The sequence below is a fragment of the Nerophis lumbriciformis genome, linkage group LG13, assembly GCF_033978685.3.
Source record: "Nerophis lumbriciformis linkage group LG13, RoL_Nlum_v2.1, whole genome shotgun sequence".
NCBI classification, from domain to species: Eukaryota; Metazoa; Chordata; class Actinopteri; order Syngnathiformes; family Syngnathidae; genus Nerophis; species Nerophis lumbriciformis.
The window spans coordinates 5,453,042-5,466,821 of NC_084560.2; the positions used below are offsets into that span (position 1 = coordinate 5,453,042).

A 13,780-nucleotide genomic window follows, 5' to 3' on the forward strand; every position below is an offset into this window, starting at 1 on the left:
TCTCCAAGTATCAGGCTCTTATTTTGAAGTGATTTAAAATGATGCAATAAACTGTGATTAATCATGATTAACTCACACTTGTGAGTGTGATTAATCATGATTAATTCACACTTGTGAGTTTGATTCACCATGATTAATTCACACTTGTGAGTGTGATTAATCATGATTAACTCACACTTTTGAGTGATTCATCATGATGAATTCACACTTGTGAATGTGATTCACCATGATTAATTCAGACTTGTAAGTGTGATTAATCATGATTAACTCACACTTGTGAGTGTGATTAATCATTAACTCACACTTGTGAGTGTGATTAATCATTAACTCACACTTGTGAGTGTGATTCAGCATGATTAATTCACACTTGTGAGTGATTTATCATGATTAATTCACACTTGTGATTGTGATTAATCATGATTAATCACACTTGTGAGTGTGATTAATCCTGATTAACTTACACTTGTGTGTGATTAATCCTGATTAATTCACACTTGTGAGTGTGATTAATCCTGATTAATTCACACTTGTGAGTGTGATTAATCCTGATTAATTCACACTTGTGAGTGTGATTAATCATGGTGAATTCACACTAGTGAGTGTGATTAATCATGATTAATTCACACTTGTGAGTGTGATTCATCATGATTAACTTACACTTGTGAGTGTGATTAATCATGATTAACTCACACTCATGAGTGTGATTCATCATGATTAATTCACACTTGTGAGTGTGATTAATCATGATTAATTCACACTTGTGAATGTGATTTATCATAATTAATTCACACTTGTGATTGTGATTCATCATGATTAATTCACACTTGTGAGTGTGATTGGTCATGATTAATTCACACTTGTGAGTGTGAATTAATCATGATTAATCACACTTGTGAGTGTGATTCACCATGATTAATTCAGACTTGTGAGTGTGATTAATCATGATTAACTCACACTTATGTGTGATTCATCATGATGAATTCACACTAGTGAGTGTAATTAATCATGATAATTCCAACTTGTAAGTGTGATTAATCATGATTAATTCACACTTGTAAGTGTGATTAATCATGATAAACTCACACTTGTAAGTGTGATTAATCATGATTAATTCACACTTGTGAGTGTGATTCATCATGATGAATTCACATTAGTGAGTGTGATTAATCATGATTAATTCACACTTGTAAGTGTGATTAATCATGATGAATTCACACTTGTGAGTGTGATTGATCATGATTAATTCACACTTGTAAGTGTGATTAATCATGGTGAATTCACACTTGTGAGTGTGATTGATCATGATTAATTCACACTTGTGAGTGTGATTAATCATGTTTAACTCACACTTGTGAGTGTGATTAATCATGTTTAACTCACACTTGTGAGTGTGATTAATCATGATTCATTCACACTTGTAAGTGTGATTAATCATGATGATTTCACACTTGTGAGTGTGATTGATCATGATTAATTCACACTTGTGAGTGTGATTGATCATGTTTAACTCACACTTGTGAGTGTGATTAATCATGTTTAACTCACACTTGTGAGTGTGATTTATCATGATGATTTCACACTTGTGAGTGTGATTGATCATGATTAATTCACACTTGTGAGTGTGATTAATCATGTTTAACTCACACTTGTGAGTGTGATTAATCATGTTTAACTCACACTTGTGAGTGTGATTAATCATGTTTAACTCACACTTGTGAGTGTGATTAATCATGATTAATTCACACTTGTGAGTGTGATTCATGTGACTAAAAAAGGACAAATTGTTTAAATGTTGTCACTTTGGACACAAATAGCACAACAAAACGAAGCTGTGCTAACTTTAATTTGAAAAAGAAAACCATGAAAAAAAAGCACATGTCAATATGTGTTGACACACTAACACTTTGTGAGTGTAGTGCAACACTTTTCAAAATAAAATGAACCACAAAAAAGACTTCATTTGTGTCTTTATTCAAACAGAAAATGTTATCATGCATGAAACTTTTATTTCTCATTGCAATCCTTAATTTGTGTCATTTTATTTTGTCAACATTATCCATCTACTTGTTCATTTCCTGTTCATATCTGCTCACTTCCTGTTTCAACATGTTTCCTAATAAAGGGGACCACAAACATGTAATTATTGACCTTATTGTAACACATTTTTTTAATGAAACATATGTTTATTATTGTAATTTAGTGCTTAAATAAAATAGTGAACATACTAGACAACTTGTCTTTTAGTAGTAAGTAAACAAACAAAGTTGGCCCTAATTGGCCTAATTTGCCCTAATTTCCCTAATTTGCCTAAATTGGCCCTACGTTGGCCCTAAGATGGCCCTAAGATGGCCCTAATTGGTCCTAATTTGGCCCTAAGTAAGTTGGCCCTAAGTTGACCCAAATTGACCCTAAGTTGGCCAAAAATGAACTCTAGATGAGCCCTACAAACATTTTACAAAGTAATCACTGCAGACAGTTGTTTGCCAATTTAGTCCTTAAATAAAATAGAGAACACACTAGACAACTTGTCTTTTAGTAGTAAGTAAACAAACAAAGTTGGCCCTAAATTGGCCCTAAGTTGGCCCTAAATTGGCCTAATTTGCCCTAATTTCTCTATTTTGGCCCTAATTAGCCCTAAGTTGGTGCTAAGTTGGCCCCAAGTTGGCCCTAAGTTGGCCCCAAATTGGCCCTAAATTGGCATAATTTGCCCTAATTGGCCCTAATTGGCCCTAAGTTGGTGCTAAGTTGGCCCTAAGTTGGCCATAAGATGGCCCTAATTGGCCTTAAGTTGGCCCTAAATTGGCCCTAAATAAGTTGGCCCTAAATAAGTTGGCCCTAATTGGCCCTAAGTTGGCCAAAATTGACTCTAAATGGGCCCTACAAACATTTTACAAAGTGATCACTGCAGACAGTTGTTTGCCAATTTAGTCCTTAAATAAAATAGAGAACACACTAGACAACTTGTCTTTTAGTAGTAAGTAAACAAACAAAGTTAGCTCTAAATTGGCCCTAAGTTGGCCCTAAATTGGCCTAATTTGCCCTAATTTTTCTATTTTGGCCCTAATTAGCCCTAAGTTGGTGCTAAGTTGGTGCTAAGTTGGCCCTAAGTTGGCCCTAAATTGGCCCTAAATTGGCCCTAAATTGGCCCTAAATAAGTTGGCCCTAAGTTGGCCCTAATTGGCCCTAAGTTGGCCAAAAATGGACTCTAAATGGGCCCTACAAACATTTTACAAAGTGATCACTGCAGACAGTTGTTTGCTAATTTAGTCGTTTAATAAAATGTTGAACATACGTGTCTTTTAGTAGTAAGTAAACAAACAAAGTTGGCCCTAAATTGGCCCTAATTGGCCTAATTTGCCCTAATTTCCCTGATTTGCCTACTTTCGCCCTAATTGGCCCTAAGTTGGCGCTAAGTTGGCGCTAAGTTGGCCCAAAGTTGGCGCTAAGTTGGCCCAAAGTTGGCCCTAAGTTGGCCCTAATTGGCCCTAATTTGGCCAAAAATTGACTCTAAATGGGCCCTACAAACATTTTACAAAGTGATCACTGCAGACAGTTGTTTGCCAATTTAGTCCTTAAATAAAATGTTGAACATACAACGTGTCTTTTAGTAGTAGGTAAACAAACAAAGTCGGCCCTAAATTGGCCCTAATTGGCCTAATTTCCCTGATTTGCCTACTTTGGCCCTAATTGGCCCTAAGTTGGCGCTAAGTTGGCCCAAAGTTGGCCCTAAGTTGGCCCTAATTGGCCCTAAATTGGTCCTAAATAAGTTGGCCCTAAGTTGACCAAAATTGACTCTAAATGGGCCCTACAAACATTTTACAAAGTGATCACTGCAGACAGTTGTTTGCCAATTTAGTCCTTAAATAAAATGTTGAACATACTAGACAACTTGTCTTTTAGTAGTAAGTAAACAAACAAAGACTCCTAATTAGTCTATGCAGTAAAATATTGTGTCATTTATACACCTATTATTTTCTACACATTATGAGGGACAAACTGTAAAAAATGGATTATTAATCCACTTGTTCATTTACTGTTAATATCTGCTTATTTTCTCTTTTAACATGTTCTATCTACACTTCTGTTAAAATGTAATAATCACTTATTCTTCTCTTCTATGATACTTGGCATTAGTTTTGGATGATACCACACATTTAGGTATCGATGCGATACCAAGTAGTTACAGGATCATACATTGGTCATATTCAAAGTCCTCATGTGTCCAGGGACGTATTTACTGACTTTATAAACATAATATGAACGGAAAAAAAAATTGTTTGAATCCATGTAATCATAGAAGTATCGACTAGATACGCTCTTGTACTTGGTATCATTACAGTGGATGTCAGGTGTAGATCCACCCATGGCGTTTGTTTACATTGTGACGCCGGTGAGCTATTGTATCCTCCTACAGTGTGTAGTGAAGCCTGTTTAGCTATTCCTCCTCCTCCAGTGATAATGCTACTTGTAAGAAACTTACTTTATTTGTCCCCTATGGAGGGCAGGATTAGTGATTTAGAAGAAGCTAAAACACGTCATGTCTTAAAGCATCTCTTCCTGAGGGTGTTTCAGTGTTTTAACTTCACCTTTATCTTTACTTTTTACACCAAAATGCGTCCATTCTCCCTTTTCTGTCTACACACTGTGTCTGCTTGTAAGTACTCAGTGTGTGTGCGCTGCCAAACATGCTCCTCTTTGTCAACACGTAAAACTGGCACCATGTCATGTCCGGGGGGGGGAAAAAAGTACTGGTATTTTTCAGAAGCAGTATAGTACTGTTTTTAATTCATTAGTACTGCAGTACTTTATTAAAGTATTGCAGTACTTTATTAGTAGAGGTACACCTTATTTTATGATTTTATTTCATTCTTCCTGTGGATAAATGTCCATCCATTCATTTTCTACTGCTTGTCCATTTTTGTCAGAAGGTTTAAATGTGAGAGTGTGACCCCTGCTGCCTTCTGATTGGACGCTGTCAGCATCATGTCTCTGACTCATGCTCACTGTGTGTGTGCGTGTGCGTGCGTGTGTGTGTGTGTGTGTGTGTGTGTGTGTGTGTGTGTGTGTGTGTGTAATCACATTTGGTTGCTTGAGAGCACATGTGTAGTGGGACAGCTTCTGATGTGATATGATGTGTTCAGATGGCACTAAAGTCGCGTATGGAATTTTCTTAATATTGTTCACCAACATATATATATATATATATATATATATATATATATATATATATCCAAGTAGCATTATCACTGGAGGACGAGGAATAGCTAAACATGCTTCACTACACACCGTAGGAGGATACAATAGCTCACCGGCATCACAATGTAAACAAACGCCATGGGTGGATCTACACCTGACATCCACTGTAACGATACCAAGTACAAGAGCGTAGCTAGTCGATACTACTATGATTACGTAGATATTTTTTGTTGTCACAAAATCTTTTTTCCTTTTAAAAACAATTCGTATTATGTTTATAAAGTCAGTAAATACGTCCCCGGACACATCAGAACTTAAATTATGACCAATGTATGATCCTGTAACTACTTGGTATCGGATTCAGATCGATACCTAAATGTGTGGTATCATCCAAAACTAATGTCAAGTATCAAAGAAGAGAAGAATAAGTGATTACTACATTTTAACAGAAGTGTAGATAGAGCATGTGTACCCTCTAAATATATATATATCTTGAAGACACACAGATTCACTCGGTCACAACAATAGGTACACAACGTGCACTCTCTGAATATATATATTGAAGATAAACAGATTCACCCGGTCACAACAATAGGTACACAACGTGCACTTTCTGAATACATATCTTGAAGACAAACAGATTCACCCGGTCACAACAATAGGTACACAGCGTGCACTCACGAAATATATATATTAAAGACAAACAGATTCACCCGGTCACAACAATAGGTATACAACGTGCACTCACTAAATATACATCTTGAAGACAAACAGATTCACCCGGTCACAACAATAGGTACACAATGTGCACTCTCTAAATATAGATCTTGAAGACACACAGATTCACCCGGTCACAACAATAGGTATACAACGTGCACTCACTAAATATACATCTTGAAGACAAACAGATTCACCCGGTCACAACAATAGGTACACAATGTGCACTCTCTAAATATAGATCTTGAAGACACACAGATTCACCCGGTCACAACAATAGGTATACAACGTGCACTCACTAAATATACATCTTGAAGACAAACAGATTCACCCGGTCACAACAATAGGTACACAATGTGCACTCACTAAATATATATCTTGAAGACAAACAGATTCACTCGGTCACAACAATAGGTACACAACGTGCACTCTGAATATATATCTTGAAGACAAACAGATTCACCCGGTCACAACAATAGGTATACAACGTGTACTCACTAAATATATATCTTGAAGACAAACAGATTCACCCGGTCACAACAATAGGTAAACAATGTGCACTCACTAAATATTTGTCTTAAATACAAACAGATTCACCCGGTCACAACAATAGGTAAACAATGTGCACTCTCTAAATATATATCTTGAAGACACACAGATTCACCCGGTCACAACAATAGGTACACAATGTGCACTCACTAAATATATATCTTGAAGACAAACACATTCACCCGGTCACAACAATATGTATACAACATGCACTCACTAAATATATATCTTGAAGACAAACAGATTCACTCGGTCACAACAATAGGTACACAACGTGCACTTTCTGAATACATATCTTGAAGACAAACAGATTCACCCGGTCACAACAATAGGTACACAGCGTGCACTCACGAAATATATATATTAAAGACAAACAGATTCACCCGGTCACAACAATAGGTACACAACGTGCACTCTGAATATATATCTTGAAGACAAACAGATTCACCCGGTCACAACAATAGGTACACAATGTGCACTCACTAAATATATATCTTGAAGACAAACACATTCACCCGGTCACAACAAAAGGTGGTCACAACAATAGGTACACAATGTGCACTCTTTAAAACTGTATCTTGAAGACAAACGGGACTTTCTGTCTTCTCCACGTGGTTGAAAAAAAGTCATAAACATGATACAGATTCACCCGGTCACAACAATTGGGACACAAGCGCACTCTCTGACTGATCCAAACTCTGCATAAAACAACAATTGTTATTAGCACTTACAGTATGTCACAGCCTCATGAATGTCAGTGTTATGATGTACTTGCCAGGATTACATGACTTAGTACTTTATTAGCACTTATGTCACTGCATGTGATACAAGCAGGCCTGCAGAGTATTTACTTGTGTGTGATATCATGTGTGATACAAGCAGTCCTGCAGAGTATTTATTTTTGTGTGATATCATATGCGATACAATCAGTCCTGTAGCGTGTTTACTTGTGTGTGGTATCATGTGAGATACAAGTAGTCCTGCAGAGTATTTATTTGTGTGTGATATCATTTGTGATACAAGCAGTCCTGGAGAGTATTTAATTGTGTGATATCATGTGCGATACAAGCAGTCATGCAGAGTATTTATTGTGTGATATCATGTGCGAAACAAGCAGTCCTGCAGAGTATTTAATTGTGTGATGTCATGTGCGATACAAGCAGTCATGCAGAGTATTTATTGTGTGATATCATGTGCGAAACAAGCAGTCCTGCAGAGTATTTACTTGTGTGATATCATGTGTAATACAAGCAGTACTGCAGAGTGTTTAGGTGTGTGTGATATAATGTGTGATACAATCAGTCCTGCAGAGTATTTACTTGTGTGTGATATCATATGCGATACAAGCAGTTATGTAGCTTGTTTACTTGTGTGTGATATCATGTGAGATACAAGCAGTCCTGCAGAGTATTTATTTGTGTGTGATATAATTTGTGATACAAGCAGTCCTGGAGAGTATTTAATTGTGTGATATCATGTGCGATACAAGCAGTCCTGCAGAGTATTTAATTTTGAGATATAATGTGCGATACAAACGGTTCTGCAGAGTATTTACTTGTGTGTGATATCATATGCGATACAGGCAGTTCTGTAGCTTGTTTACTTGTGTGTGATATCATGTGAGATACAAGCAGACCTGCAGAGTATGTGCTTGTGTGTGATATCATATGCGATACAAGCAGTTATGTAGCTTGTTTACTTGTGTGTGATATCATGTGAGATACAAGCAGACCTGCAGAGTATGTGCTTGTGTGTGATATAATTTGTGATACAAGCAGTCCTGCAGAGTATTTACTTTTGTGATATCATGTGCGATACAAGCAACCCTGCAGAGTAGCAGTCCTGTACAAGGTTACACACTCACTGTACAAAGTTACTTAATTACTGTACAAAGTTACACACTTACTGTACAAGGTTAACACTCACTGTACAAAGTTACACACTCAGTGTACAAGGTTACACACTTACTGTACAAAGTTGCACACTTACTGTACTGTGACACACTTACTGTACACGGTACACACTTACTGTACAACGTTACACACTCATTGTACAAGGTTACACACTCACTGTACAAGGTTGCACACTTACTGTACAAAGTTACACACTCACTGTACAAGGTTACACACTCACTGTACAAGGTTACACACTCAGTGTACAAGGTTACACACTTACTGTACAAAGTTGCACACTTACTGTACTGTGACACACTTACTGTACACGGTACACACTTACTGTACAACGTTACACACTCATTGTACAAGGTTACACACTCACTGTACAAGGTTGCACACTTACTGTACAAAGTTACACACTCACTGTACAAGGTTACACACTCACTGTACAAGGTTGCACACTTACTGTACAAAGTTGCACACTTACTGTACTGTGACACACTTACTGTACACGGTACACACTTACTGTACAACGTTACACACTCATTGTACAAGGTTACACACTCACTGTACAAAGTTACTTAATTACTGTACAAAGTTACACACTTACTGTACAAAGTTAACACTCACTGTACAAAGTTACACACTCAGTGTACAAGGTTGCACACTTACTGTACAAAGTTGCACACTTACTGTACTGTGACACACTTACTGTACAACGTTACACACTCATTGTACAAGGTTACACACTCACTGTACAAGGTTGCACACTTACTGTACAAAGTTACACACTCACTGTACAAGGTTACACACTCACTGTACAAGGTTGCACACTTACTGTACAACGTTACACACTTACTGTACAAGGTTACACACTCATTGTACAAGGTTACACACTCACTGTACAAGGTTGCACACTTACTGTACAAAGTTACACACTCACTGTACAAGGTTACACACTCACTGTACAAGGTTGCACACTTACTGTACAAAGTTGCACACTTACTGTACTGTGACACACTTACTGTACACGGTACACACTTACTGTACAACGTTACACACTCACTGTACAAGGTTACACACTCACTGTACAAGGTTGCACACTTACTGTACAAAGTTGCACACTTACTGTACTGTGACACACTTACTGTACACGGTACACACTTACTGTACAACGTTACACACTCATTGTACAAGGTTACACACTCACTGTACAAGGTTACACACTCACTGTACAAAGTTACTTAATTACTGTACAAAGTTACACACTTACTGTACAAGGTTACACACTCACTGTACAAGGTTGCACACTTACTGTACAAAGTTGCACACTTACTGTACTGTGACACACTTACTGTACACGGTACACACTTACTGTACAACGTTACACACTCATTGTACAAGGTTACACACTCACTGTACAAAGTTACTTAATTACTGTACAAAGTTACACACTTACTGTACAAGGTTAACACTCACTGTACAAAGTTACACACTCAGTGTACAAGGTTGCACACTTACTGTACAAAGTTGCACACTTACTGTACTATGACACACTTACTGTACACGGTACACACTTACTGTACAACGTTACACACTCATTGTACAATGTTACACACTCACTGTACAAGGTTGCACACTTACTGTACAAAGTTACACACTCACTGTACAAGGTTACACACCTACTGTAAAATAATACACACTTACTGTACAAAGTTACACAATTACTCTACAAGTTTACACACTTACAGTACAAAGTTACACACTTACTGTACAATAATGCACACTCACTGTACAAGGTTACACCCTCACTGTACAAGGTTACACACCTACTGTAAAATAATACACACTTACTGTACAAAGTTACACAATTACTCTACAAGTTTACACAGTCACTGTACAAGGTTACACACTCACTGTACAATGTTACACACTTACTCTACAAGGTTGCACACTCACTGTACAATGTTTCACACTTCCTGTACAAAGTTACACACTTTCTGTACAAGGTTACACACTCACTGTACACGGTTACAAACTTACTTTACAAGGTTACACACTTACTGTACAAAGTTACACACTTTCTGTACAAGGTTACACACTCACTGTACAACGTTACAAACTTACTCTACAAGGTTACACACTCACTGTACAATGTTACACACTTGCTGTACAAAGATACGGACTTACTGTACAAAGTTACACACTCACTGCACAATGTTACACACTCACTGTACACATTTACACAGTTACTGTGCAAGGTTACACACTCACTGTACAAGGTTACACATTTAATTCAAAATGTTACAAGGTTACACACTTACTGTAGAAGGTTACACACTAACTGTACAAAGTTACACACTTCCTGTACAAAGTTACACACTTCATGTACAAGGTTACACACTTACTGTACAAGGTTCCACACTCACTGTACAAGGTTAAACACTCACTGTACAAGAAACACACTTACTGTACAATGTTACACACTTACTGTACAAGGTTACACACTTACTTTACAAGGTTATACACTTACTGTACAATGTTACACACTTACTGTACAATATAAATATGAATGTTGTCTTTTCTGACTTATAAATGTTACAAAGTTGGATCATGGTGTTACACAACAACATAGCATCAAATCCTAAAGTTCAAAGTGTGGCTACGTTGTGATGTCACAGCGAGGTGGAAGTCCTTATTTGGACTTGAGGTCAAGCTCCTCCCCCTTTGCTTCAGGCTATGAGGAAACATAAAAAAGGTCAATAAACATGAAAATAATATTTGTATCTTTCAGGAATGAGTCGATTCTTCCGCTTCCGCCAGGCGGCTCTGAGCCTGATGAACACCAAGCAGTCTCTCCCGCAAGAGGACCCGGACGCCGTGATGGTGGACTCCCCCAAAGACCAGGAGGACTGCGTGGCCCTCCAGGGCCTCCCCTCCCCCACCAAGAGCACCTGCAGCCCCCTGGAGGCCAACGACACTCACGCTCTCATCAGCTCCAGCCGACACTCCTCCCAGGCCAGCGTGGCCCCGGAGCCTCTGGACCACTCCTCTCCCAAACTCCTCTGGGAAAAACTGTACCAGACCCAGGCGCACCATTCCTCCACCTCCCTGTCCAACACCTTCCCCCGAGGAAGTGTCAGCAGCATGAGGCGGGCGTCCTCCGTCCACGAGATGGAAGGTTACACCTCCAGTTCCAAGAGCATCTTCAGGGAGCGCCACGCCAACCAAGGTACAGTAGGGGCCACACCCCAATCAGGGTACAGTAGGGGCCACATGCCAATCAAGGTACAGTAGGGGCCACACGCCAATCAGGATAGAGTATGGGCCACACCCCAATCAGGGTACAGTAGGGGCCACACGCCAATCAGGATAGAGTATGGGCCACACCCCAATGAAGGTACAGTAGGGGCCACACCCCAATCAGGGTACAGTAGGGGCCAAACACCAATGAAGATACAGTATGGGCCACACCCCAATGAAGGTACAGTAGGGGCCACACCCCAATCAGGATAGAGTTTGGGCCACACCCCAATGAAGGTACAGTAAGGGCCACACCCCAATCAGGGTACAGTAGGGGCCAAACACCAATGAAGATACAGTAGGGGCCACATGCCATTGAAGCTACAGTAGAGGCCACATGCCAATCAGGGTACAGTAGGGGCCACACACCAAACAGGATACAGTAGGGGCCACACACCAATAAGGTGCAATGGGGGCCAGATACAAATCAAATTACAGTAGGGGCCAAACACCAATTAAGATACAGTAAGGGCCACATGCCAATGAAAGTACAGTAGGGGCCATACGCCAATCAGGGTACAGTAGGGGCCACACACACTAAATGGACTTCATAGTGGACCTCATTGTGTACTTTATAGTAGACTTCATAGTGGACATCATAGTGGACATCATAGTGGACGTCATAGTGGACTTCATGGTGGACTTCATAGTGGACCTCAAAGTGGACTTCATAGTGGACTTCATAGTGGACCTCATTGTGGACCTCATGGTAGACTTCATAGTGGAATTCATTGTGGACGTCATGGTGGACGTCATGGTGGACTTCATGGTGGACTTCATGGTGGACTTCATGGTGGACTTCATAGTGGACTTCATAGTGGACTTCATGGTGGACTTCATAGTGGACTTCATAGTGGACTTCATAGTGGACCTCATAGTGGACCTCATGGTAGACTTCATAGTGGACGTAATAGTGGACTTCATAGAGGACTTCATAGTGGACCTCATAGTGGACCTCATAGTGGACTTTATAGTGTACTTCATAGTGGACTTCATGGTGGACTTCATAGTGGACGTCATGGTGGACGTCATGGTGGACTTCATGGTGGACTTCATATTGGACTTCATAGTGGACCTCATAGTGGACTTCATAGTGGACCTCATGGTGGACTTCATAGTGGACGTCATAGTGGACGTAATAATGGACTTCATAGAGGACTTCATAGTGGACTCCATAAAGGACTTCATAGTGGACTTCATAGTGGACTCCATAGTGGACCTCATAGTGGACTTCATAGTGGACTTCATAGTGCACTTTATAGTGTACTTCATAGTAGACTTCATAGTGGACCTCATAGTGGACTTCATAGTGGACTTTATAGTGTACTTCATAGTAGACTTTATAGTGGACCTCATAGTAGACTTCATAGTGGACTTCATAGTGGACCTCATAGTGGACCTCATAGTGGACTTCATAGTGGACTTTATAGTGTACTTCATAGTAGACTTCATAGTAGACCTCATAGTAGACCTCATAGTGGACGTAATAGTGGACTTCATCGCTGACTTCATAATGGACCTCATTTTGGACATGATAGTGGACTTCATAGTGGACCTCATATTGGACATGATAGTGGACTTCATAGTGGACTTCATAATGGACCTCATATTGGACATGATAGTGGACTTCATAATGGACCTCATATTGGACATGATAGTGGACATCATAGTGGACCTCATATTGGAGATGATAGTGGACATCATAGTGGACCTCATATTGGAGATGATAGTGGACTTCATAATGGACTTCATAGACTCACCTGAACCTCTTGTCCCTCGCCAGGTGCGTTTAACCACGTGAAGTCCAGCCTGCTGGGATCCACGTCGGAGTCCAACATCAACAAGTACAGCACCATCCACAAGATCCCTCTGATCGCCCTCACCTTCTCAGACGCCAACGACAAGAAGACTCATCACTCGCCGCCGTCCTCAGACAAAACCATCATCGCTCCCAAGGTCAAAGACCGCACGCACAATGTCACGGAAAAAGTGACACAGGTGAGGGCTATATGGATAGCATTCATTCGTTCATGCATCTATCCATCCATCCATCCATTCATCCTTCCATCCATCCAATCATCCATTCATTCATTCATCATCCACTCACCCAGCCATCATTC

General features: G+C 39.6%; 1 protein-coding gene across 1 annotated transcript in view; it reads left to right on the forward strand.

Moving 5' to 3' along the window:
- The window catches only part of LOC133613886 (voltage-gated inwardly rectifying potassium channel KCNH7-like), a 193,329-nt gene that overhangs the window by 107,475 nt on the left and 72,074 nt on the right, over nucleotides 1-13,780 (forward strand). Inside the window, exons 4-5 of the mRNA XM_061971768.1 lie at nucleotides 11,152-11,589; nucleotides 13,444-13,658. Of these exons, the coding sequence (XP_061827752.1) occupies nucleotides 11,152-11,589; nucleotides 13,444-13,658 (653 nt within the window). The remainder of the gene's footprint in view (nucleotides 1-11,151; nucleotides 11,590-13,443; nucleotides 13,659-13,780) is intronic.